The 25,581-nt window shown below is 43.5% G+C and overlaps 2 protein-coding genes across 2 annotated transcripts; one reads left to right on the forward strand and one right to left on the reverse strand.

Moving 5' to 3' along the window:
• Positions 1 to 597: 597 nt before the first annotated feature.
• LOC146179600 (acetylcholine receptor subunit alpha-type deg-3-like) lies at positions 598 to 16,342 on the reverse strand. The gene is made up of 7 exons (XM_084579268.1): positions 16,194 to 16,342; positions 15,465 to 15,610; positions 11,561 to 11,605; positions 9,046 to 9,152; positions 7,771 to 8,063; positions 2,855 to 3,058; positions 598 to 1,505 (listed from the first exon to the last, which is right to left on the reverse strand). Exons 1-7 carry the CDS (start codon positions 16,264 to 16,266, stop codon positions 1,111 to 1,113), a joined length of 1,263 nt encoding a protein of 420 aa, XP_084435394.1. The 5' UTR covers positions 16,267 to 16,342; the 3' UTR covers positions 598 to 1,110.
• Positions 16,343 to 16,552: 210 nt separating this feature from the next.
• Positions 16,553 to 23,502, forward strand: Arfrp1 (ADP-ribosylation factor related protein 1). Its single transcript, XM_084579269.1, has 7 exons — positions 16,553 to 16,817; positions 17,055 to 17,142; positions 17,226 to 17,308; positions 17,970 to 18,051; positions 18,140 to 18,210; positions 20,516 to 20,616; positions 23,273 to 23,502. Exons 1-7 carry the CDS (start codon positions 16,725 to 16,727, stop codon positions 23,358 to 23,360), a joined length of 606 nt encoding a protein of 201 aa, XP_084435395.1. The 5' UTR covers positions 16,553 to 16,724; the 3' UTR covers positions 23,361 to 23,502.
• The last annotated feature ends 2,079 nt before the right edge of the window (positions 23,503 to 25,581 follow it).

The following is a 25,581-nucleotide window of genomic DNA, read 5'->3' on the forward strand; positions in this document are numbered from 1 at the left end:
CAATAACCTAGGCTCGACGAGGCCAGTAATACTTCCGCTGCAATATATTTGGTTCATAGGAAAAAAAAGGAAATGCGCACTGTCCAGCACATTTGCTATGTGCACACTTTAACCGCGCCTTAAGGTAAGGGAGGAAGGTAATATAAACCTGTAGTTTTCGTTTGATGGCGCAAGGAAGGAAGGTAATATAAAACTGTAGTTTTCATTTGATGGCGCAGAAGTGCTGTTCAGAGGTGCAAACGTGATGCCGCAACGTGCTCCGCTCATGTCTTTGTCTTGGCCAAGGCAGAACCGTAGTTTTCTTTATGGTCTTCCATAAAAAGGTGCATTCGCCGCGATAAATAGGGCTAGTGATTACGATTAGTCAAATGACTTCGAGCATCATCGAGTAGCGGAGTGTGTGTACCCGTACGAAGATTCGCACGGGAAACCGCATGCGCGATCCAATGACGCGTGTGAGTCACACCCTACATGAGGATCTTAAATGTGCTTCATATTTTTCCATACTCCGCTGGCCATTCGGCTGCTCCCTCGACTCGAGAGCAAAACTCGGTTTAATATTTCTAAATTCATTATTATGTATTTCCATTTTCTGAAACAAGAAGTCGGTACATCTGAAAGCAGCAAAGAAAGCTCTAGGCATGTCCTTGCCGCCTTCCTGTACCACAGTACAGAAATACCGCTGGTGCGCTGAGAAGGAAAGAAAAGGGCTATAGAGCCGACTGAATTTGACAGCTTAAATGAAACATGAACTCAGGTATTGTGTGCGTGTCGGTAGGGCGAGTGAATAGTCCTAGCCCTTCTTAATCAAGCAAGCCGAAGATTGAAGGTGCCCAGTGGTACTGCACACATTTAAGGTATACAAAATTAGGCTTTACTGTGCACTGATATGTCATGAGACGCTCACTGTTGATTGAGCGTCACTCGCCTATTGCAGAACCCCTTCATCCTGCCATTCCACTCCCCGGTTAAGCCCTTTAGGAATGCTAAGACATCATTATAACGACGAAACCAGGTAGTTCATTCTTCAGAATAAAACAACGGTGCTGGAAATAGGCTGATGGCGTCCCGCCAGTAGTTATCAGAACTAAGACAGAGGATTACATTATACTAGTCTTCGAAGAGCGTGACCCCCCAGTGTGGACCAGTGAACACCAGGCGGAAGGAGATGAAGGTCACGACGAAAGCGGCGAAGAGCGCCCTGTCAATAGCACGTGACACTGACTGCCACTCCTCTCGCCTCCGCTGACGCGGCTCTTCACTAGTGGAGGGCGTAGCCGCCAACGGATCGTGACTCAGTTGTTCCATCTCAGTTTCGCGTGCTGCAGCTGCAGAGTCCGGCTGGAAGCCGCCAACGCACAGAAGCTGCCAGAATGGAGCGTCAAGGAGGCGCACGAGACCACGAGGAGCCTCGCAGCGGTCTGCGGAATCCAGGAACTTGTAGGTGGCCAAGGCGATGGCGAGAGATACGGCCGCCAGAACGGCCGATAGGGACAGGAAGGTCACTGGTATGCAAATGAAAGAAGAGAGACGTCATCATCAAGAGTTGAGTCTATTGAAAGGCAAAGGCTTTTTCTGATGATCACTAATCAGTTCTAAAAAGACAGAGAAGCATATTCATCACTAAATCCGCTTAAATTCCGTCTAGTACAAAGGCGTCTCCCAATGATCAACCTTGCCCTGTAGGTCAACGCCACGGCCACTCTTCCAAAAAATTCCCTGGTCTCATTTGCCTACCTGGTACACTGCGGACACTGGCTGCACGAACAAGCCCTTACAATCCACCCTCTTATCCCAAGTGATCACCGGCTGTGTGTTTCCAGGTAAACGATGTCAAATTGCCGAAATATTTTCTTTATTCTGAAATAATTGAGCTTTATAAAACAGGACTGTGAAGTCATCAAACACGACACACACCGCCGCGAATTTCGAAAGTGGTGTATAGGAATCCAGGAGATTTATTACGTTAACTGAGCCAAAATTGATATTCAATTACAGTAGACGTGCCGAGTTGAATAGTATCCACTTAGTTGTCTGGATCCCCGAAATCTGGACCAGGTCAATCGAAAATTGGCCACGGTCAAATTTCACACACACACACACACACACACACACACACACACACACACACACACACACACACACACACACACACACACACACACACACACACACACACACACACACACACACACACACACACACACACACACACACACACACACACACACACACACACACACACACACACACACACACACACACACACACACACACACACACACACACACACACATATATATATATATATAGCCAAGTTCGATGGTAACACCAAACTTTGGTCTCGATCACCTTAAAACTGACCATTCCAACATAAATTCATCGAGTGTGCAGTGCTTTTTGCGTGAGTTAATGGAGTAGCCATGCTAAACCGCTGTGATTTCTAGTCTAAAATTACCGGAAATTTCAACCATCTGTGGTTCTTTAGCTCGCTCTGACATCGCACAATACAAGGATGTCTTGCTTTCTGCCTCCGTCTGAAGGCTACAGCTGCGGCCGAGATTCGATTAGGCGTCCTTGGGTTCAGTAGTCGGCCGCCCTAGCCACAGCGTCACCGTGGCGGGTGAGCAGTTACGACTGCTTTAAACCTTGTTTGCCCCTGTAAAGCATGCATCACCGATAACACAAAAGTGATAGGAGAAGCAAGCTTTCGAGTGGGTCTACACGGAATGCATGCTTTTCCTAGCGCACGTATGCTAACTGTGATGCACACTTCACAAGACAGCCAAAGATAAAGGTTGATGTAATTAATTTATCCTCTGGATGAGGTTATCGTGAACTGCGCAGCACTCACCATGAGGCGCGGTGTAGATTGAGCCCACGTGGTGGTCGGCGACGGTACACAGCCAGATAACAGTCACCAGGAGATTGGCGCAGCATAGGGTGATCCTGGGAGCCGAAGTAGGCAACCAGAAGGTGGCAAGGGTGATCAGCACCAGCGCCGCGGTCGGGAGAGACAGGCTCGCCTCATACTTCTTCTTCAACACCATTAGGCACTCTGGGAGCAGTTGATATACACGAAATTGCTTAGCATGCTGTGAATAATAATAATAATAATAATAATAATAATAATAATAATAATAATAATAATAATAATAATAATAATAATAATAATAATAATAATAATAATAATAATAATATTAATTGGTTAACAGGAAAGGAAAGGCGCAGTATCTGTCACACTTGTTCTGTGGATACTTGTACCGCGCCGTAAGGGAAGGGAGGAAGGTGGGAGTGAACGCGGAAAGAGGGAAAGGGGTGCCGTAGGGGAGGGATCCGGAATAATTTAGACCACTTGGCGATTTTTAACGTTCTATGACATCGCACAGCACACGGACGCCACTTCGTTTCGCCTCCATTGAAATGCAGCCGCCGGCGGTCGGGATCCAACCCCATATACTCCGGCACAGTAGTCGGGCATCTTACCACTGCACCACTGCTGGCTTAGCATGTTGTGTCTATTCACCTTTCGACACCGTCAATTCATTTAGGGATACACAGGGTCGCGCTCGAGCTGGCGTTCACAGTTGAAAGTGTGTACAAGAAAGGGGTATTGCAAAATATTTTGCACGCTGTTACGAAGTACTCACAAAGACATAAAAAAGAAAATTCTGGGGGCATTTAAATATCATTATGTGCGATAATGCGAGATCATTTGTACCTGCGTTCGGCTGTGTAGCAGGTCTTTTGCTGCTTTTGTTGATGCTTACGTGCGTACATAGGGCATTGCCCCAACTTTGATTCAACGTCGTCATGCATCTTTAACTGCCAACTGCGTTTTTAAGAAAACTGTCTATTCACTAGACGCGCATTTACTCAGCTTCAAATATCGAAGAGTCGGGGCAGAGACCAAGATATCTTGCTCTCAGGTATTTTCCCTTGGTCAACCAACTGCAGTGTTTGCAACAAACATGGAACAATAGTAAACGCTTTTATTGAATGTTAGGAAACTATTTTCCACTGGAACGTTCTTCAGAGGAAGCACGACAAAAAAAGTTTTATAGTCACACCACATGGCAATCGCTATCTATCAGTAAAAAATGAAGGTGAAGTACAATACGACACCGTAACTTTTCTGAGCCCTCAAAGTCTTAGAAGGAAAGGAATATAGATAATCACACCGATGAAACGTTCACTCTATGCGTGAAAAATTTCATTGACAGTGTGACATATGTGCGGCACGTTCTCAAAGCTCAGCCCGAGCCACCCAAATGGTGCAGACTGTTCGATAAATGGGCCGCACTGAATTTTTAGTATTATGTAGAAATGGATGCCTGGTGTGTCCCTATGTCCTTTTCTAGCTGTACTGCATTTATGCTAAAGCAGGCAATAAATAAAAAAAAAAGACGCGCTGTTTTAGTTTCTATTTCTCGGAAGTCTTCCCGCGCAATAAAAAAAAATAATAAAAACAAACAAAAAAACGTCGCGACGGAGTGGCGCCGTGGCCCGAGTTAAATTCCCACAAAGACCCCCATTTTTTTTTTTAATATTCATTCTATAATCAGTTCGGTGCACACTTTTTGGTGACATCTCGTCACGACGCTGATGAGGCAACAAAGGCTTTCGTCTTGTTAATGCACATCTAGCTTATCGGTTTCACATGGCATGCGAGGAAATTCACGAATGCAAAGCACGTTAGAAACACAAGAATGAGAGCGATAGAAAGTGTAACAAGTTTTGTTTGTGATCGGATTTACTGATGCATATACATAACATTCGTAGCCTACAGGAAAACGTTTGGATTAGTCGAAATCTCGGAAGTCATTTAGAAAGCAGAGTGAAGACAAGTCATACGTGAAAGAACTGCAGAGTATATCCTATAGTGGGCTCCACAGCAACCACGCACGGTCTTCCATATAAAAGGTTTTAAAATCCCCTTGTGTGGCAGTGAGAAACGAACTCTCCAGTACTATTCACCGGTTGATTACCTGAAGTATTCTGAGATCTGGATTGTGAACAGTACAGGATAGTGGGTGATAGAGAAGGCCTGAGTAATCTGCTATCATTGATGACATTGCCTTGCGAAGTAACTCACGAAACGAATTAAAAAGGACGATTAATGACCCAGACAGGCAAAGTAGAACAATTTACTTAAAGGTTGGTTTGGTTTGGTTTGGTTTGTTGGGTTTAACGTCCCAAAGAAACTCAGGCTATGAGAGACGCCATAGTGGAGGACTCCGGAAATTTCGACCACCTAGGGATCTTTAACGTGCACTGACATCGCACAGCACACGGGCACCTTGCTTTTCGCCTCCGCCGAAAAGCGGCCGCCGAGGCCGAGATTCGATCCCGCGCCCTTGGGAACAGTAAAAGGTTAATATGCAGATGAATACAGTGAGATTTAATAGCTTCTGAAAAAAAAAAACAGCAGCTTAGCAAGGTATTGGGAGCGGTAAGGGAATACGTCTACTTAGAATAGGAAGCGACCTCAGGTCCGGACCAGGAAACTAAAATAACTAGACGAATAGGGTTAAAATGGAGCGCATTTGAAAAGTACTCTCATATATACATACCAGTATCTATCAAGAGGAAGCTGTATAACAGCTCTATATCTTACCGGTATACACTTGTCTATAGGGCAGAAAAATGGAGACTAACCTAAAGGGTTCTACTTAAATCTTACACGTATCTTAACGCGCATGTGCTTTGCGCTTGTTTGGTTGCGTGTGTTACTGATCGGGAGTCCAAGAAATTTACTTATAAGCCAAAGTAAAAATAAAATAATAAAAAGTGAAAAAATATCGGCCATAACACAGCTGTCACGGGCCCCAGGAGAAAGGGTAAGAAGAAGTGGCGCTGTTGCCCAATTGGGCTGAAGAGTAGACTTCTAATCCATATATATACATAAACACGGAACTCGTTAAAACATTTACCGGATTTAAAAGTGCGCACATGACGTTTGCTTTTGTGAACAACAATAATTAACATTTTAGAGCACGTTATGAAAGCACGAAACACCATTATGAAGGCGGATTGTTTTTAAATACCGTGAAACGTTGGAAGCCTGGAACGCGATACGTTAGAAGACGTGGAAGCAAGACATACCGAATTATTTTTCGGGTTCCACTAATCACCAGTGGAAGTGATCGGATGCTTAATGTTATTGGGGGCTTTGACAAAGGGTGTAATAAAGTATCCAACATTATTTACACGGTAATCTATATGTGAAAAGCATTGATGAATGTATGCTTTGAAGCCGAACATACCCCTGAAAGCTGCTCTATTCGCTGGGTGATTCTTTGAATCACTCAATCATCTCGTGCAGGCGCTCGCTTAACTGAGGCTGGTGATCAATGAACAAGTCTGAAAATAAAAAGAAACGATGCCAAATTTGCCTCGATTGTATTGGCCATGCTCCTTAGAAAGTCCCAATGAAACCGTTTGATGTTAATCTTTTCATGCCACTAAGAAATGGACTTCGTAATATATATAGACCTCAGAATGACGAGAACGTCATTTGAACTATGCCCACATGGCTGCGTCAGATCGAAAAATGCTGATAAAAAGCATGAATACGCTATTCTACCAGTAGCAGAAATTCTTACAAGGTTGAGGAGGTCATATTGAAAGGAATAAAGGCGCGGCAGATATGTAGATATGTCCGATTCCCAGCCAAGCACGGAAATCCCTAGGCCACGCTGTGCTCTTTTTCTTTATTGCATAGGAAAATTTCCCAGGAAGAGAAACTAAAACCCCCCATGCATAAAATTACTGGGCTGCATAATGCAAGTCCGCTAAATCCCAGCAATTCCCCACCGCAACGAACCTCAAATTTCCGGGAGGCATACTGAAGCATCGAGATGCGGTAGACAACTAGGCAACTCTCCCAAAGCAGCATGCACTGCCTGCACCAAAGTGCAATGCTCTCCGAATAAGGACTTCGATGATCGTGGTCCGATCGTAATTCTCCTTGTCTGCTTAAGGATAATAGTAGCGATGACAACGACGATGCAGTCAGTGACAATGGATTGGATTGGATTGGTACTGAGGCTTCCCTTTTTTACCAGGTGGACCAGAAAGGTCCTAGCCAAGTCAATTCCTTACTGTGACGGAGTCTGTCCCGCCGTGGCGCTACGCCACTAACACTCTAGTCAGCCTTATCTAGTTCTCAAGGCGTCGTTTGGTTGCTTCCACGGCCACAGCCCTCTCATCCCGCTGTGTCGCTACACTGTCCACCGCAGCGTCTCCTTGCGACTGTCCAGACGTGAACCCCAGCACCTGCGGCAAAGTTGATCCGCTAGGCTGACATGGCATGATCACTTGGCAAGTCAACACAATATGTTCGACCGTCTCTGTCTCCTGCCCGCACACTGCACACAAGGCGTCCGCGTTGTCCTTGCCCTCGATCCGCGCGTGCCATTTCTTAGTGCGCAGCACCCCCGCACGGACTTCAAAAAGCAGGGCGTTCCCCAGGGAGTTGTCATAGTAGTGATGACGATGCATTTAGTTGATAATGATAGTAGTGACGATGGTAATGATGATATCAGGGATGACAGTGGCGATGCAGTTAGTGAAGACAGTCCTGTAAATTGGCTTTCGCCATTTCTGCTCTTAAGCAGACTGAAGTGCAGTCCTATCATTTTTGTGAATATCGTACATTTTGAGTAAACCGCATTTGAAAACAGAACAGGCGGATTTCTTTTGGGGCATTTTTGAAATTAGTTGCCCTTTTTTTCTCTTTTCCGTGACCATAATCTCACTCACACTCACCCATGCCATGATGCAAAAACTTTATCTTGGGACTCTCCACCTCCCAGAAAGGGTGCTTCTCGATCGCCGCCACGTAGGCGCCGCCCTGGAGGAGCACTTCGTCGCCCCTGAAGAGCCATGTCAGCAAGTTCATCTCACAGTCATAGCGAGTAGACCAGAAACCCTCGGGCGACGCCGAGCAGTCAGCCTGCAGCTGCTTTGGGTGGTCCAGTGACACCGACCCGGAGGAGTTCACGCGCGCCATCAGAGGGCGCGACGAGGAAGATGACGTCATCAACTGTTTAGAAGCATATCTGCAAAAGAGCACACGACGTTAGCCACTTTGCATTTAATGGAGTTGCGGGTATACGTGAACGGCGTTCATAACCTTTTCCACCACGTTTGTCGCTCTATTGTTACCTCCTATGTACGAAGGAAGAAGATAATTATATTTGGCATCACAATTGAGAAGCACAATAGTAGACCGTAAGTGGGGCTACAAGGAGATGTACACTGTTAAAAAATGAGAACGTTCTTTTGAAACTTCCGGCATACTTCGATTAGGCCAGCCTTTGTCGGCACACAAGATTAGTATTCAAGCCTAAATGGCCAACGTAAGAGGTATGCATCCGTCCACGGTGCTTGCATAGTAGCGACATGCCCTTTTAGTTAGCCCTAAACATGCTAGAACTTCGCTACACGTGTTACATAAATAATCTGTCTTCTATTTTTGTTTCATTTGAAATTATCGGTTGGTTCTATCTCCCATGCCTTGTTTTATTGACATATCCAACGCTTTTCAATAAAGGCTCAAAAAGTGCGCATATTCAGCAGAAATGTTTTGAAGCACGGTTTACCTCGCTGTGAGTGACCAATATCAGTTAAGTTCTCAATTGTACAGTTGCTTCTTGGGAGGAAAAGGGTTCTGAAGTCAGATTTTCGCAAATGTTTTAAGCCTCTAAGTTAGCGGTGACGTCAAAGACGAAGACAGTACGCCCTATGCGGGTAAATTTCATTCTATCTCACATGTGAAAGCCTCATTTACGGGTAGACGGTGCGCCTTATTTCCTAATACTTAAATACAGCTTTTATAATCAGAGACACATATACTGCGATGATATTTAGGAAATAGACTTCAAAACACGCCTCATTAATTACATCGGCGTTATCCTTCTGGTGTATTCTTTCCAGAATACAGTGAGATACAAAACCAGGCATGGCATCCCATAAAAGAACCAGTGCTATAAAGCACGACTATCAGCCTCTGAAAGCGAAATAAAAATAAATCACATTCACTCTCTGATAACGACTTCTGGAATCCATATCTGGTCAGCCGGGATTATGATGGAGCGTTCGCCGCCATATTCGTCAGGATTCCACGTGAGGAATTCATCTTTCCATTTCTGCGAAAAGCAAAGGAATAAAAATCAGTAATGGTGTAGCATTTCCATTGTGTTTTTTTTTTAGCCTTCTCTATTGTCACCAAATTAAAGTGATTAAGTCGAGCCTACTATCAATGGCCGCCATTATAACGAATGCTCGGATACCTAAAAAACATTATGTGGCACTTCGGACCGCTAAAGTGCGATAAAGCGAAAGCCTTTGTTTGAGACTTCGCTGATTCCTGGTTTTACTGCACTGCTTATATAGGCTGTGTGTTGCGGCGTTTGAGGAAGCGCCAAATGAAAGGGGCTGCACTGACGCCTGGATAGGTATGACGCGATAGCGTAAGCTACCAGCCAACATATAAAACCCTGCTTTAACCGAGCCTCATGAACTTGCCTGCGTAGCCATGGGATAATGTGAATGCAAGGGTCTTGGCAGGCTGATCCTGATATCACCCTCCCATATGAAAGGAAAGGCCCGAGTTGGCAGCTCCTGCCAAAAGTAATATCAGGGACTCCTACGTCCAGTTAGCGCTCGGCCATGCCAGCTGCCAGCTGGCACGAAAACGTATTAAGGCTTAACGCCTTAAAACGTATTAAGGCTTACGCCTTAAGGCTTACGCCGTATTAAGGCTTACGCCTTACTACGTCCCCCTTCGGGGGGCGTGGGGCCAGGATGGCCAACCTTGACCTATGGTGGCCGTCATCTTGGGTGGCATCATGTGACCTAGGGCGGCCGAAAAGTGTGACACCTTCTGCGAACGACAGTATGAGCCATTAAAGGCTTTCGCCTTTAAAAATAGTCAAAGCTTTAACCCTGCTAAACCTGAGTAACCAAAGCAAAAGCGGCGGCACGTTTCGCTCGACCCGTCTCTGTTGGTCTCTGTGCGGCAGTCTCTCGGCGAGCTGCGTTCCCTGGATGATCGGATTCAGCTTGCCGTCTTCACAACATCTTAGACGCAGACAGTTTACGAGGCGTCTCGCCTGGATCATTCGTGGCGACTACTGCCGTTAAATTGTCGAGAGCTGTTGTGATCCACAGTTAACCGTCAGCCAGGTGCTCACCAGCAGACTAAGATATCAAACGGAATAGTGGCAAGCGAAAGACAGCATTGAGACCGAAACAACGTATTCCACAGAACTCAGAATCTAGTTTTGCCTAGCAGGACCAACCAGTCGCATGGCGCGCGACACCTTCTCAGTCGGATTTCCATCTTTTTCGCGGCTGCCGCGTGCGGGTAGCTCCCTGACAGCAAGCAGATTGCATCGCCATATAGCGTATAGGGGTGAACAGTGCACACCAATAAATGAAATATTAGCTGTGGTTTAACTCTGGTTAACCCTAGTTGAATTGCGATAGCAACGACGGAAGCTTCTTCTGCTTGCTACATTATTCCCCTATCACGCCCAATCAGTGTAAGGTGCTTCATTATTGGGGACACTTAAGCTCATCCTTTAAGAGTATGACGCGAGAGCGTAAGCTACCAGCCCACATTAAATGAGAAGGGCTCGATGCTGCTGAACCGAATGTGGAGCGAAAGCATTAGCTGCGGGTTGTTGTTGTTGTTCTCCTCTAATGTGATGGCACATACCCACACAGGGGGATCGGCCAAGACCGGGCGTTCTTCGTCTTCTTCTCCTACTTCGTCTTCTTAGTCATCGTCTTCTTCGCCTTAATCTTCCTCGTCTTCTTCTTCTTCGTCTTTGTCTTCTTTTTCGTCTTCGTCTTCTTCGCGGCTGCTCAAGGTCAAACGTGGCCCTTCCCGGGACTCCGCGACGGGCCGAAACCTGGCGTAGTAATGCTAACGCAATAAACTTAAATCAGACACAACAGGAAGGTTTTCGGGTAAAGAGCCGCTTGTTTATGCGGCTCTACTTCCACTCAAGGGTTGCTTCAAGACGCCAGCAGCCGCAGCGAAGAGTCGTTTTGCTTGGAGACCAGTGCATTTCTACAGCGCTTTACACTGCGGTGACGGATATTAAGTTTCGCGCGTACATTTGTAATGGTAGCTTCGCCGCTGTATACATGTCAGAGATTGAAGGCCAAAATGTCGACTTGTGTCCCTGATTACCTCGAACGCCTCACTCGCTGTTTGCACTACCGCGTCGCTAAAGCAGCTGGTTCGCGGCTAGCAGCTGGGAATATGAGGATATGACCGCTTCATAAACCGGCTTGGTACAGCCTGATTTAAAGTAACAGACCTCCGCAGTGGACATTTTAAAGAAATCAATGCCACCATTGTCAGACTTTGAATTTTCTCGCTGTATTATAGCAAATCCAGTTAGTACTAATCACGGTGTGGTACCCATTTTGGATGCAACGAACAAAAACCGCGTGATCTTCAGTGTGGTTATAAGTGGGCTCGACTTATAAGACGCTATACTTAAATCGAAGAACAGAAAATTTTATTTATAAACGTGCTTACCGTTGATATGATTACATTCACTTTAACGGTCCGTCTTGAATGGTCCTGAAAGAAAAAGATTTGAAGTTTCTGTAAGTGCATCATATAGAAGTTTTAAACTACCCTTAAACGCGGCTAAATCAAACTGAAAACTAAACAAAAAAGAATGCCGCTTTGAGAATGATATGCATGAAAATTTGTTGCAGCCAACAATAACAAAAATAGAGTCAGCAATAGCAATAAGAGTCATCCTTGCAGAGACATCCTTTTTTGTTTAGTTTTCAGTTCGATTTAATCGCGTTTAACGGTAGTTTCTCACTGACCACTGCGATGTTGCTGTTTTTTTTTTTTTTGTCCTGGAAACAGATGACAATAGAGACCGTTAATAACATCGTGTTGGCTCCCACTCCGCTCTTTTTATGTACAGGGTGTCTCAGTTCTTAAAAATAGGCTTTTTGATCTACAACAACGCTTTTTTTTTTTTTTTTCGGTAGAGCATTACCAGCGGTGTAGTGCGTCAGAATACAAATAAGGCATCTGGCTGTTAACTAAGGTCGAACAGTCAACTTTTAATCTGTGTGTCATGCATTCTCGTTGGCGTGGCTATAGTTCTCTTTCTGGTCGCACATTCCGCTTTGACCCGTGAATGGCCCGAAAATTAATTTCACTGCAGCGGCGACGAGAATACCATTTTCAAATTTCTAAAATCTGATATGCATATTCCAGTGGGTAACAAGGCTCCTAAAATAAATAAGGCATATAATAGGAGCGGTTTATAAAGTTAAATATTCAGAAATACTTTACCAGCTTGACAATTCAAATGTCTTAGCTGAATTCTGAAGCATTATAATACCGCTGACTCCTAAGCTGTAGAAGCCTTATTTCAAAAATTTGCCGACACACCTAGCTGAAACACTTTGTATGGCGCTGCCCTCGTCAAGGAAAGTGTGAATTGGCTCTTTTCCTGACTTCTATGTTTAATCATTTCAGAAGTTCAAAGTTCTTTTTTTTTTTTTTTTTTTTTTTTTAGTACTAGCGGTGACATTAATTCCTGTAAGCTATTTCACTGTCTCTATGTGAGCGTCGCCGTCCATGGGACAGCACGCCATACCAACGTCGGCACGTTAACGAAACGACGCCAATATACAAAAGGTGAGATCCGTAAAACTCCTGCCGTTATGAGACCCTTAACAGAGAGCAGTCCCACTCTCCCCAACAGGTGGCGCCACTAGGACGGCCGCCATTTCTGGCCTTCGGAGAGCGCATCGGTGCCCAGTGCGGACACTGTTGTTACGCAGCTTGTGTAGGAATGTCGACTGGCTTTCAAATACCACTGCTTTGGTATGGGTCGGATCTATCTTGTCGAAGCAATATTTGAGGAAGTATAGAGCTAATGACGCTTTGTATTTCTTGGCGGGAATATAGACGATGCTTTCTATATATGGTGCACATCCTAGGCAACCGGTTTTCTCGGATATGTATAACCAGTTAATGTTTCTTTCTGGGAGAAAGAAGCGGCTGTCAGTTGTCGGGAAAGGACTATCACATAAACCTCACGCGCTAGCGAATTTCAGCGCCGGTAGTAGCTGCGGAAATGCAAGAACGACCTTGACGTTTTCACAGAAGTTATATATTGTCTTCGAACTGCTGCAGCGTTACAGTCGTAGGGTATTAAACAGTATCTTGATGTGACTAATAACGTCTACGAATTAATAACGATATAAGTGTGCAGATATGGAAGGTCGATGTGCGCACGTCTTTGAGCGGCGTAAATGTTGCTTTGAAGCCATAGCGTTCACGTGAGGTAAAAATTAAAATATTTGACCAATTTTCGGGGCCGGAATTTACATGCGCATCCGTATTAAGTAGTATATATATTGTGCACAGTGCTGAACGGTGAATATTCGTTATATGTGATTAATCACAATTTAATACGTAAAGAAGATAACTATACGTATTTAGGAGCAACAGTGTTTTCTGATATATTGTTTTTGGAGCTCGCACGTCGGTGACATGGTATCAAGGGCTAGATTATTTTATCCAAACGAATTTCAGATGTTTCCATGCAAAGTTAAAAAACACTGCTCATATGAGTTGCATTCGACCAATTTTGGATTATGGCTTTGCGGTATGGGATCTTTAAAAGTCGTGCAGCCAGATTTGTCTTGTGACGGTTCGACAGGAGGGACAGTGAAATGCAATGAAAGGTGAGCTCAGATGCGAGCTACGTGCCTCCCGCTGATGGAAATTGAGGCTCATACTATTTATTATATATTCTGTCGAAACAGTGGCATTAATCGAAACATGTATCTAAAAGAGCCTCACTATGTTTTTCGGCGCACTGACCAGTTTGAAAATTCGTGAATATTATGCTCGGACTGACACTTACGCAAACTCATCCTTGGTTAAGTTGACCTCAGAATGGAATCGTTTGGCAGAGATGCAAGTGTGTTGTGTTAATGAAGGTGTCTTCCTTTCCATGCTGTAACCCCATTGCTGCAATGCTTTCGTGTGCTGCTGGGTAATATCGCAATAAAGAGGGATAAATACGTCTCAGCCAGCACGGTATGAACATATGTTGCTACCTTTCAGGCACTAATGTTAAAAAAAAATTGTTTCAGGCGATACCCGGCTGTTCACATTAACAGAAAACTATGTTGTCCACAAAGAGCGTTAGAGACGGAACTGATTTTAAAAAATAAATAAACAACGCGCCGGCGGTGATAGGCGACATGTTCTAGCCAATGCAGGCAGTCAAAAAGGCGCAGTAAATGAACCAGATGGTTAAACTAAACATTTTGTAGAACGTACACATACTATGCGCATTTACCACCGTTTCTATGCTATCTACCAACTAGCCGTCCCCAGTGATTCCGGGTATGCGGCAGCTTGAAGCTGTGCGCCAGCACACCGGCAGCCCTCAAAACCATAAGGCCCGATGGTCGGTAAAGGCGGAAGGGTCACGTGACCAAACATGGCAGCGCCCATGCTCTCGCGTTGTAGCCCTGTAGCTTCTTATTCGGCGTCCGAGTTGCCAGCCGAGAGGACAGCGAATATCCAGGAGTCAACTTTTCGAAACGATTCGGAGTAAACTATAAATCAAAATCGAGCGACTTTCAATATATTGGACTCCTCTACATTACAAACTTACTATCTATTCCTGAATACTTCGCTGCTACGGTGGATTGAATATTGGCATTTAAACAGCTCCACCCACCTGTCCGATATCACTTGTTCTCGTCGTGCCGCACAAACCATTGAAGAATCACTGCTCGGCCATGTCAGCTGCCAGCTACAATCGATCTCGGTTATGTAGAGCTCGAATGGGGTCGCGAAATAGTTCGGTATATATCGATAATTCAATATATAAAACATGCCAAGAGATGAGATCCCCAGCAAAACAGAAACGTCAGTATGGGGTACCCAACCTAGCATCACGCAAGCTTTCTGCAGCTATGTGCTGCAAGCCAGCGTACTGGCAGTCCACTGCTCGCTTAGGGAGTCGGCACCTTACGGCCCGGTTCAGGTGTCCACAGAGAAAGTGTGACAGACCCCACCTATGCTTTCGATAAATCAATTTAATATTTAAAAAAATAATAGACCACTCTTCGACCAAGTCGTACGGACGTGGCTGCGTAGCCTAAGCGTAGCGTGTCGTACTCATCATCCAAGGACCCGCGAGGCTTCCAGCGGTCTCATCGACCCAGGAGGCCAAGTTGGCACTAGATGTTGCCATATGCCAGTGAGCTTCTCCGAGAGCGTCGATAACGCGCCGGATTTTCGGCTGGACGGGGCCCTTAAAGGTATCGCTTTATAATAGTAGGACCTTATTCTGTATTAAAATACCTTATAGGGTAGTTTATACTACAATGATACCGTGCACATAACGTACCACAAATAGGAAATGGACTGAAGTATGGCTTACCATTTCTGCAATCTCTTGCATCCACAGGTCCATCATCACAACCGTCCGGTTCGTGTGGTACATGACAGGACGAATGTCTTTGCTGTACCTTTTCGGGTCAAACAGGCTCTTCAGGAGATTCCTGTGATGGATGACTCTGTTTGGGTCTGTTAATATAAACGCAAGTAAGTTCAATGAAGCTGTACCTACAGGAGTGAATAAGTCATGTTCAGCAAGCGCTGAGCACAGAAAAAGATACAAATATACGCATCCACGCGTACTATGTACTATATGATCCACAGCATATCGAGAGCTCAGTGAGATGCGCGGAACATTGAATGACAAATTCCAGATATATTGCCAAAAGCCATAAGGTTTGATTGTATATAATTTGCGCTGGTACTCCGGAAAATTATTTTTCGAACTATGTAACGTTATATCACAACAAAATATCAGCCCTGCAGTTTTTAATGTGAATTATTCCCGATTCCGCAAGCATTCTGGAGTCACGGAATTGGCCACGTAGAGAAGCAACCCGCGCCTCATATGACATCTGCAGATACTCACAGTTGACCTGCTTTATCTATTTTCTCGGTATGTAAATTCATGCAATTACCTCGAATGTATGAAATTATCTGTTACTGTCACATGTAAAATCATGTGAGTGCCGTTCTGTACTTTGTCCGAAAATCGTGCGCGATACTGTGATGGACATCAGCTTATTGATCTCATCAGCTACTTTGGACTCACTCGCATCTTTCATTCCCACGCAGCTCTGGATGCAACACAAGAGGAAACACGCAACGCTAGTTTCATATAGCATGTCGACGTGATCTGGCGACGGTGAACGATGAAGAGTTTGTAGCTGGGCGGCCGCTTACACTTTCGCAGCTGCGTTTTGTCAAAGCTTTTGTTTAGTTTAGTTTTAGTCCTTTTCCTCCGCAGTCATTAGATGCTTGGTCGCCTATTATTAGCAGGTGTGTGTTGCGTAGGATCAAAATACTATGCTCCTTATTTACTGAATCCGTGTCTATATTTTTAGTAACTGTTATGCGACGAAAAGGGGCCAACGAAACTAAACGCCATAGCGGGATACGTCTCCTGAGCCAACAACACTGGGCACAAGCTGTCAGGAGAAAGCAAAACTACTTCAGCAGGACGTGGGTTGTTTTCTTTGCTGCTGAGTTGTGAACGAAAGTTTGTGAACGCGTTCACCTGCATCGAGCTTCGTATCATTGACGCACTAATGAAATACTCGTCTTTGTTAAGACAGCTCTCAAAATGTACACGCTACTCTCCGGGTTCTGGAAATACATCAGCCAGCGCGACGAGTACTACGTGCTGATCCTCGGACTCGACAACGCTGGCAAGACGGTAACTGTTATTCTCTTATATCGTACATTTATTCGGCATTGTAAATACGTCGTCGACGCAGGTATTCACAATTGCTAAGCTGTTCTGGTGGACATCTGTAGCTGCCCAAGTCACTTTGCCTTGCGTTTTTAGTCCGTCAGAAGTTTGTTAAAGTTTGTTAATTTTATTTGTTAACTTTATTTATTTCTTTATTCTATCTATTCGTCATCAACTATTCTGTTTCGTCATCTAATGCAGACTTATTTGGAGCAAACCAAAACGAAGTTCTCGAAGGGGTACAAGGCCCTAAACCCTCACAAGATTACTACGACAGTTGGCTTAAACAGTAAGTAGCGAGCATTCGTTTTTGTAGCATGTCGATGTCGCTGTTTGCACAAGCTGACAGTTTATTATCCATTTTTCCGGCAGTCGGGAAGATCGACATCCATGGCATACGACTAAACTTCTGGGATCTTGGAGGCCAAGATTCGCTTCAGTCATTGTGGGATAAGGTATATTTATCGTTGTAGTTTACTGTAGGAGTCGGTGAGCCATGCGTTATGTCTTAATGCTTTTGCGCTCTTGCCGACGCGCATCTGTTTTCTTTTCGAATTATCCTAGATGCATGAAAACGATCATTTTATTTCATGCGCACCAATGCTATCGAGAAGAGTTCTTTCCGCTTGTCCGTGAAAAATGGACTTGTATGTCGTGAAAGGTTTGGAAGGTTTATTGGAGCATGGGAAAGATCAACCAGCTTGTTAACTTGTGTATCAAGGATCTGTGCCACTGGTAATGATGTTCACTTGTTAGCATAGATGGAATAAGCTGCACCGCATTACCTGTCCCTCAACTGAGATAGACATCTTTTAGTGCCAATTTTCTGCATTGATGTCAAAATGATCAAATGTAACCTTTCTAAATCATACAAAAGGTCAGTCACAGCATTTTACAAACGTATGGCACATTGTCAATTGCATCAGGACATTCAAAAGATGAAAAGAGAGTCAAAAGCTTCCTTACACTTTGTTTTCGGTGCAAATATTGTGATGATTTCTGTAGATTACCTGCAGATTGGAAGACACTACATTCTTCAAGAATTGTTCGTGCCTGCAAGCATTATTACTACGTGTCTTTTTCAGGATCTAACCTCATTAACCACTTGTTTTCCAGTACTATGCTGAATCTCATGCTGTCATCTATGTGGTCGATTCGTCAAATGCAAGCCGCATTGAAGAATCGAAAGCTGCTTTTGGTAAGCATGGATGATATGCCTAATTTTGTTTATTGGCATAAAAATTGAATACTGCTTAATGGAATTTTTTTGTCGTTGTTTGTTCCAGCTAAAATGGTCGGCAATGATGCACTTCATGGAGTTCCTGTTTTGATAGTTGCCAATAAGCAAGACATCAGTGTAAGTTTATCGTCCCTACGCTTTCATTCTGGTATCGAGCAGGTACACATGAATTGCAGACAATTTCAAATTAATTGAAATACTTATAAAAACCTGGTTTCAAGCACTGAGTAAAATACCAAGGCACGGCAAAGAGCGCGAGAAATGGCAGGAGTGAAATCAGAGAGACAAATATTCGCAATTTTCTATGCTTTCTTGTTGCACACTGCATTACTAAGAAGCATTTCCGTCATTTCGACTGACTAAATTGTGAATATCATGTGTTTCCAGTTTCTCGATATTCACAGGAAATGACAGAGATGGACAGGAGCACCAAGTTTGTGGTCACTATAGCTAGAGGCGCATGGCACTGTTTTCAAGAATAAGTGGATAAAGCTGCCACGCAAACCTGTGGCAATGGCTTAGCGGCTTTGATAACTGGTGATCCTAGGTTTTGAGGTTTGATCCCTGCTATGGTGGCCATATTTTAGATATCTTAATGGCATTAGTGATGTGTTGAGCAATTAATTTCAGCAGTGGTGTTACGGATCTAGTTTTCACCAGGACGGCCCATAGTTGACCTTGGTACAGCTTTGTGGAGCCACCCAACATAATTTGTGCAAGCAGATTTTAGCGCACCAGCACTGGATCCACATTCACTGATGTTGCTGATGCCTATTTGTGTGTCCTTTGCAGGTGGTAGTTGGCAGGCTGTTCGAACCTGCATTTGCCGATGTTTGCCCAGTCTTTAGCCCTTCACAGGTGGCAGTTGCAGTTAAAATAAACTAAAGAATGCACTAAACCATCTGTCATATTTTTTTTTACCAATTGGAAATTTTAGCTTGAAGAGCTGCAACTATGAAAACTCATTCCTAACACAGAAATGCATAAATTGTATGTTCTTGGTTTTTTATTCTCCTCATTTCTGACACAGAGATTAAATAATTTCTGAATTTTCTTTAGAGTCCCTCAAATTTTGTCAAAAATTTTTTTTCTTTGTAAGCAGTACTTGCCTAGTTTTGTTTTGTGTTTTATGTTAAAAAGGTATACTCTATTAGTCGCATTAAAAGATACGCTGCAATAAGGAAAACTTCACAACAGGCAAAGTAAACTTTATGCACTTTCTTATGGGCACCAGTCTGAAATTGCCTTTATTCTTGCAGTAAGGAAACAGTCAAACTACTATGTATACCAATTTTACAGTGCAAACTATATTAGTTATATTTTGTTTGATGTGAATATAGCTTTGTTCATTTCACAATGGGTTTTGTGCAATTTGGCTAACAAGGAAAATATTTAATGTACCATTGACCTTGGCAGCACTTTCTCTGCTATTTTCACACTGGGGATTTTTCCACCAGTAACGGTATTGCTTACTAAAGATTTCAAATGTCGTGTAGATCTTTGAAATAGAAAATTGATTAATCCCGTGATGACTGTATTTATTTGACCTGTCCTAATGTTTAATTCGCAAAATATTTAGCCATTATAGCACTTTGTGTGAAATCTTGTACATTCTTAAAGAAAAAGGTGCTTACTCATATTTTGCGTTAACAAATTAGAAAAAATTGGCTTTCTTGATGCCTGAGTATAGTGTATAGGCAGAAGAATGTTTGCATCAAAATAGTGAGTGACACCTGAAATGTTTAGAACATCTGAGCTATGGCTATTTGACCCGTCGACTTCATTGTTTGGTATTAGTTTAGTGAAAATCACAAATTTAGCTTATCAAGAGCAGTGCTTATTTTTTTTTTCAAAATAGGTGAATACATTTTCTCGCTATGCCATCCCGGTGCTGATGTTTTGCAGTAGCATGTGTTGGGGAGTACTGGGCCTTTTTGTTGTCACTGCTGTTTCTTTCGTCTTGGTCTTACTCTGCATTCAATATTTATGCCATACTGCCTGTAGTTTTAGCAAGCGAAGCACATAGCAAACAGCATGAAAGTACTAGAAACTAGACTGACTAGTGGAGGGATTGCTTGAAAGCGGGATGTAAGCTCGTGTACGAAGCATCGCACTATTGATAAAACTGTATGACGGCTTGGTTTTCATGGGTTCAACATCCCAAGGCAACAGATTGGGGGACGCTGTAGTGAAGGGCTCTGTAAATTTAGACCACGCGGGGTCCTTTAATGTGCACCAACATCGCAGAGTATGCAATTACCTTGCTTTTTGCCTTCATTGAAAAGTGGCCACCATAGTCTAGATTAAACCTGTGTCTTCAGGATCAACACTAGAGCACCCCAACTGCTGAGCCTAAGCGGTGGAGCATAGAGTTGTATGAGGCCATTCACTGGTTTCCATGGCAACCCTCACTTGATTTCAGGGATGCTATAGTGCAGCAGAAATCCGCCAACTCTTTCGAGAAAGCTCTCATCTCATCGGCAGGCGAGACTGCCACCTGATTGGAGCATCAGCATTACATGGGTAAGCTTGAGAATGGCGTTTCGCTCATTTTAATGGGACCAGCATGATGTGCAGTGCATGTCAGTCAATGTTCTCTGCAGCATCTTTTATATGCTCAGTTGTGCCAGAGTTTGAATGCTTGACAGGTTTGCATTTTGCTTGTCTAAATCACTGGCATTTCTTTGTCAGAGAGTAGAAAAAAGCAGGACTGTGCAAGAGAATGGAAGAAGTGTTCTGCAAAAAAAAACAGTGCAATGGATTCCAGAGCGCAGTTATGGAGTGATAATGTTACTAAGATCCAGAACGAGTAATCTATGTACCTTCGTGGGTTAATAAGGGAGTAATTACACATTGATATCCACCCAAGCATGGCTATATGGCTACAAAGGAAAGCAGTACAGCTTTTTCAGAAACTTCATAGCTGGAGAAAAATTTGTCATAGGTCATAGTCCAGGGATCGAATGGGGGCCACCGCCTTTCCGGGGCAGTCGCTCTACCAACTGAGCTAACCAGGACAGTCAGCAGATCAGACGGTAGGATGACAGCAAATTGATCAGTAACTCGAAGTGGGAATGGTGTTGGTCGAATATTTAGGGGAATCTCCCAAGGTTCAGTAGACTTGTAAGAAGGGAGTAATTAACTCATTGACGAATATATTGACGAATTTTTGTACGCTAGAGTAGCATGGTGGGCTATAAGCCACATCAGTGTGAAGGACACCAAATTAGGTTTCGATATCTGGCGGGGTTACAGGAGATAAGCTCGTGCAATTTTTCTTGTCTGTCAAAATCAGTTCCCTTATACGCTCAAAGTATAGAGGCAGAGTGCAGCTCTTACGTCAAGCTGGAATTTTGCTGCTCAATCTGACAGTCTGCCACCATATCTGACATATGGAGAACGCCTCTAAGGTTCTTCGTCATTATCACTGTTGTTGCTGCTCAGGACCACCTTGTAACCAACCTCATAAGTAAAGTATCATTTGGTTCCATTGGCATTTACATTTTAGGGCTAATGTTCTGGGACTCCGCACACCATGAATTTAATATCTATAGGCAAATGAGCTAAGTGACGCTCTTCCTAAACGCCTTGTTGACGTTGCTTCATGGTAGGCCGTTGCCATCCATACCGGCGCTTTGTTTCTGCTTGGAATGGTGCACAGCTGCATATTGATGCATGCTGGAAGATGATGATAATGACACCAGCAGGCTAATGATAATGATACCAGCATTTCTTACACAAGTGAAATGCAGTTTTTTTGCGTTCTTTTTTTTTATTTTGAAATTGTCAACTCCAAAGTTGGCAAAGTAGCCCATACATTAACACTGACCTTAGCCGAGTGTATACGATGTATGGCTCTATTTGGCTATGCTGACGTGTGTTGGAAAGCATAAGACGCATTCATTAATCAGGAAATTGGTTTGAGAGGAGCGTAGATACCAAATCACATTTGTGTTGTTCCTCTTATTAACGGTATGTTAGGCATGGATTACATTTTGGTGTTTGCCTACAACCTCTAAATAATTTATAACTGTATTTTCTTCCCCACCTGTTTCGATTCCAGTTTCAAAAGTAGCCCAATGGCTGTGATGCGAAAGTTAAGTGCCGAAATTGAGCGCTTCAAATTTGGAAAAAAAATATATATATAAAGGCTCAGAGATAAGCATGTTGTTCTTGCCAGCAATTTGAAGTGGAAAATGCTGGGTAAACTGCTAAAAGAGGTTAAATGGTAATCCTTGTAAGCGGTTGTCCAAGCCATTGTCTCCATTTTCCATTTCATCGCTTCATTGGCACCCTTTTCTGCTCTCCATAATGTATGGAATGCTGGCTCCTAGCATGGAAGTCTATCACAGCTGTGACTTGGTTTTTAAAGTTCTGTCTTCTACTGCATGTGGTTAAGGCACATTTATGTAGAGCATAGTGTTTAGATCCTAACACAGAACTCTTCAAGAAACTAGAGCTATCGGTGTTGATCTTTTTATGTGCTGCACGAGCCACATTCCTGCTTCTGCAGCCTCCAAGTGCTTACACTTCTGGAATGAACAAGGTTGCACTAAGGGTCGTGCCACTCCTGCTTCACTACATTTAGTGCCTGCAAAGCTTCCTTAAACCGTGACTTGTACATACTTAAGAAAATTTGAGCCCACGAAAAAAAAAAAAAAAAAAGTTGTTTACAGCATTCATTCCTACTGCTGAGGTGCTTTAGAGTTCTGTTGGCAACATATAACTCAGAGAACCAACTTGCAATTTTTTCTGCATTGAATCATTTGTTTAGCCATCTATTGGAGCAGATGAAAGTATGCGATTTCACGGTCAAGTAATTAACAGAAAAAAACTCAGGTTAAACACCAGCTGTTATGTGCTAATAGTTCAAAGATGTAGGACAAAGTTAGCCTCGCTGGCCGTTCAAGCTTCCACAGAATTCAGTGATGCGCAACCATATTTCTGCCAGTGAATTGAAGGTGCATAAATAAAGGCCTGCTGGGTGAAAATTGTGAATTCGGATTTAAAGTTGGACCTTTCATTTGCGTTCTCTGTTCAAATTTGCAACATGAAGACTTTTTCATATTTCTGTGAGTGCATAACGCTATACTGTCATGTGACATTTCATTTCATTGAAGTGCTTGACATTTATGTTAGCTTTGACAAAGGTGTTGTCTTTCATTTTAACTCTATGCAGAGAAGGTATCAACGAAGGCATTGAGTGGGTCACTCAGTGCGTGAAGCGCAACATCCTCCGGCCGTCACGCAACAGCGAGTCCTTGTGACCTCAACTGTCGAGCCCACCTTTCATTTTTGCCTCATCACTCTCACTGCCTTCCAAGCGAGATGTTCACAATGGACACATTGCACAACCATGTATAGGTGTGATGCATGTCTGACAATGAAATAAATCTTAAGGACACTGTACAGCTAATCTCACGTGCTTATTCTCATGCACAAACTTAAGAACTTAACTGCAGAGTTGAGAGCCAGAAAATAGGAATGGTGAAAGCTACAGTTTCACTGGTTACTCCGGTTTAATCTGCAAAATTGGAACAGCATGCTTTCAAAGCTCTGTCCTATTAACCAAGCTTTTATCATTCTACTCACCCATAAGCTTAAACTGTATATTTTTTTTTTTACTGGCTGCTATGGACTTGTGGACGTATAATGTCTTAGCATGCTTTCCATTTGCCTCCTTTTTCAGCCCCTCTATCTACATGTGGTGTAGTAATGGCTACCACACCTTTCTACCTTAGTCAGCTCATCAGTCTCTTGACAACAAGACACGAGGGGGGAAAATCAATTTGACAATTTTTAGCAAAATCCAAGCTGCAGTGGAGACCCTTTACCCCTTAAGTCTATTCAGACTCTCTCGATGCAACTGAAAGAACTTCACGATTATCATTTGGACGTGAGTAAGAGTGTAATCAAGTTCCAAAAATCCACATAGGATACACTTGTCTCAGCATGCGACAGTGATGAAGTTTCAATTTTTTTCTCAGCTTGTCCAGCTTTCAGCAAAAGCAACATCTTTGAATTGAAACGGCATAATCTACTTACGTATGCCAGCTTGTTTGTCCTCACTGTTCCCTTAACCCCGCTTCTCAATCTTTCAGTTCTCACACATACTAGCACATATTTTCCTACCACTAATGGCTTGAACAGCCCATCACATGCAAAGAGGGCACAATTTTTAGACAGATGGAAACAGGGCCCTAGAGTTGAATGCCAATGTGCTACAGGCCACATCTTTCCATGCATCGGAAAGACGAGGGCATGACAAGACACAGTGCGACAGTATTCACCGAATCAACTCTTTAATGACATATCAACCCCAATGTGTTCCACGAAGTTTTACTCCAGCGCCCAACTGGCACGCACATTGTTTTTTGGCTGGGAGAGAGAGAACACAGCTCGAGGAAACAAGTGTAGGCACACGCGCTTGCACAACGACTCCTCTCGTGTAAAAACGGACCACTGTTTTTTCGGGCATGCCTACATCCGGCGTGGCAACGCTTCGCAACGTTCAAGAAAAAGGCAGACGAGTAATAAGCAGGGGGAACTGCTAAAACACACGCACGCAAAAAAAAGAAAAAAGTCATCACGGACACATTGCACACGAAAATTGGAAGCAGTCACTCCGCAACAGGCCTCTTGGTAACACTCGTTCAGTCTCCATGGTGGCAATGTTTGTCATCTGGTAAGCAGCATCAACTCTGTTCCCCATTTACGGCGCTTCATTTCTGAAGTAGACTGAGCACTGAACGTTTATGTATTAAGGTAACTTTCTGAAAAGAAATTGATTTCCGAGGTATACCTATTCGTTTTTCTTATACATCCCTGAATGCCATACCACGCTACAGTTGTTATTCAAAATGGGCACCAATGAATTAAAGCTTTTGGAACACATATGTACAGATGCAACAGTGAATCTGTAAAGTGCAGCTGTTTTTCACAGATTTCAGTCACAACATCGTTTTAAGTTGTTCCTCATTTTCAAATGGTTGCACGGCTCGCGTTACAAACAAAAGCATTGGAAAATGAGGTAATGCTTTGTTGTTCTCTCGAACAATCTAAAAAAACGAGGTATTATTATACATGCTGCCCAGCTGTGGTTGTTAACTCGTAAAACAGGAATTAAAACATTCTTGTACAGTTAGCAAGGAAAACAAACAAGAATATTGATGTGGCTGATGGAGTTTCGCCTCTTGAAGCTCAGTTGCCAAGCAGAACAGGAATAAATAATATTAGCTGGGCTTTTAACACCAGCACCACAATGTTCAGGGCCTTTTTCCGAAAGCTTGGAGATGCACTGGCACACTCCGTAAGCAACTTCTCCGCTGGTGGATGTAAAACACCCGGTGACACCATTCTCCTCTTCTGGTGATAAATCTCGCCAACAGTTTCTTGTGTTCTCCACTTTCACACTCACGCATACACACACACACACATGCATACAAAAAATACACAGAGGCACGGAAGCTTTTTTCCTTTTTTTGTTTT

The sequence above is a fragment of the Amblyomma maculatum genome, chromosome 9, assembly GCF_055883805.1.
Source record: "Amblyomma maculatum isolate TAMU_Amacu chromosome 9, ASM5588380v1, whole genome shotgun sequence".
Classification (NCBI taxonomy): domain Eukaryota; kingdom Metazoa; phylum Arthropoda; class Arachnida; order Ixodida; family Ixodidae; genus Amblyomma; species Amblyomma maculatum.

Bases quoted from the DNA above. Each gene is read 5' to 3' on its own strand.
- LOC146179600 (XM_084579268.1), bottom strand. From the start codon at position 16,266: ATGCTATATGAAACTAGCGTTGCGTGTTTCCTCTTGTGTTGCATCCAG. The intron at 11,606-15,464 runs GTAAGCCATACT...TTTTTCTTTCAG, and splicing joins TGCAAGAGATTGCAGAAATG to GACCATTCAAGACGGACCGT. The intron at 1,506-2,854 runs GTGAGTGCTGCG...TTTGCATACCAG, and splicing joins AATCTACACCGCGCCTCATG to TGACCTTCCTGTCCCTATCG.
- Arfrp1 (XM_084579269.1), top strand. From the start codon at position 16,725: ATGTACACGCTACTCTCCGGGTTCTGGAAATACATCAGCCAGCGCGAC. The intron at 16,818-17,054 runs GTAACTGTTATT...CATCTAATGCAG, and splicing joins TCGACAACGCTGGCAAGACG to ACTTATTTGGAGCAAACCAA. The intron at 18,211-20,515 runs GTAAGTTTATCG...ACTTGATTTCAG, and splicing joins CCAATAAGCAAGACATCAGT to GGATGCTATAGTGCAGCAGA.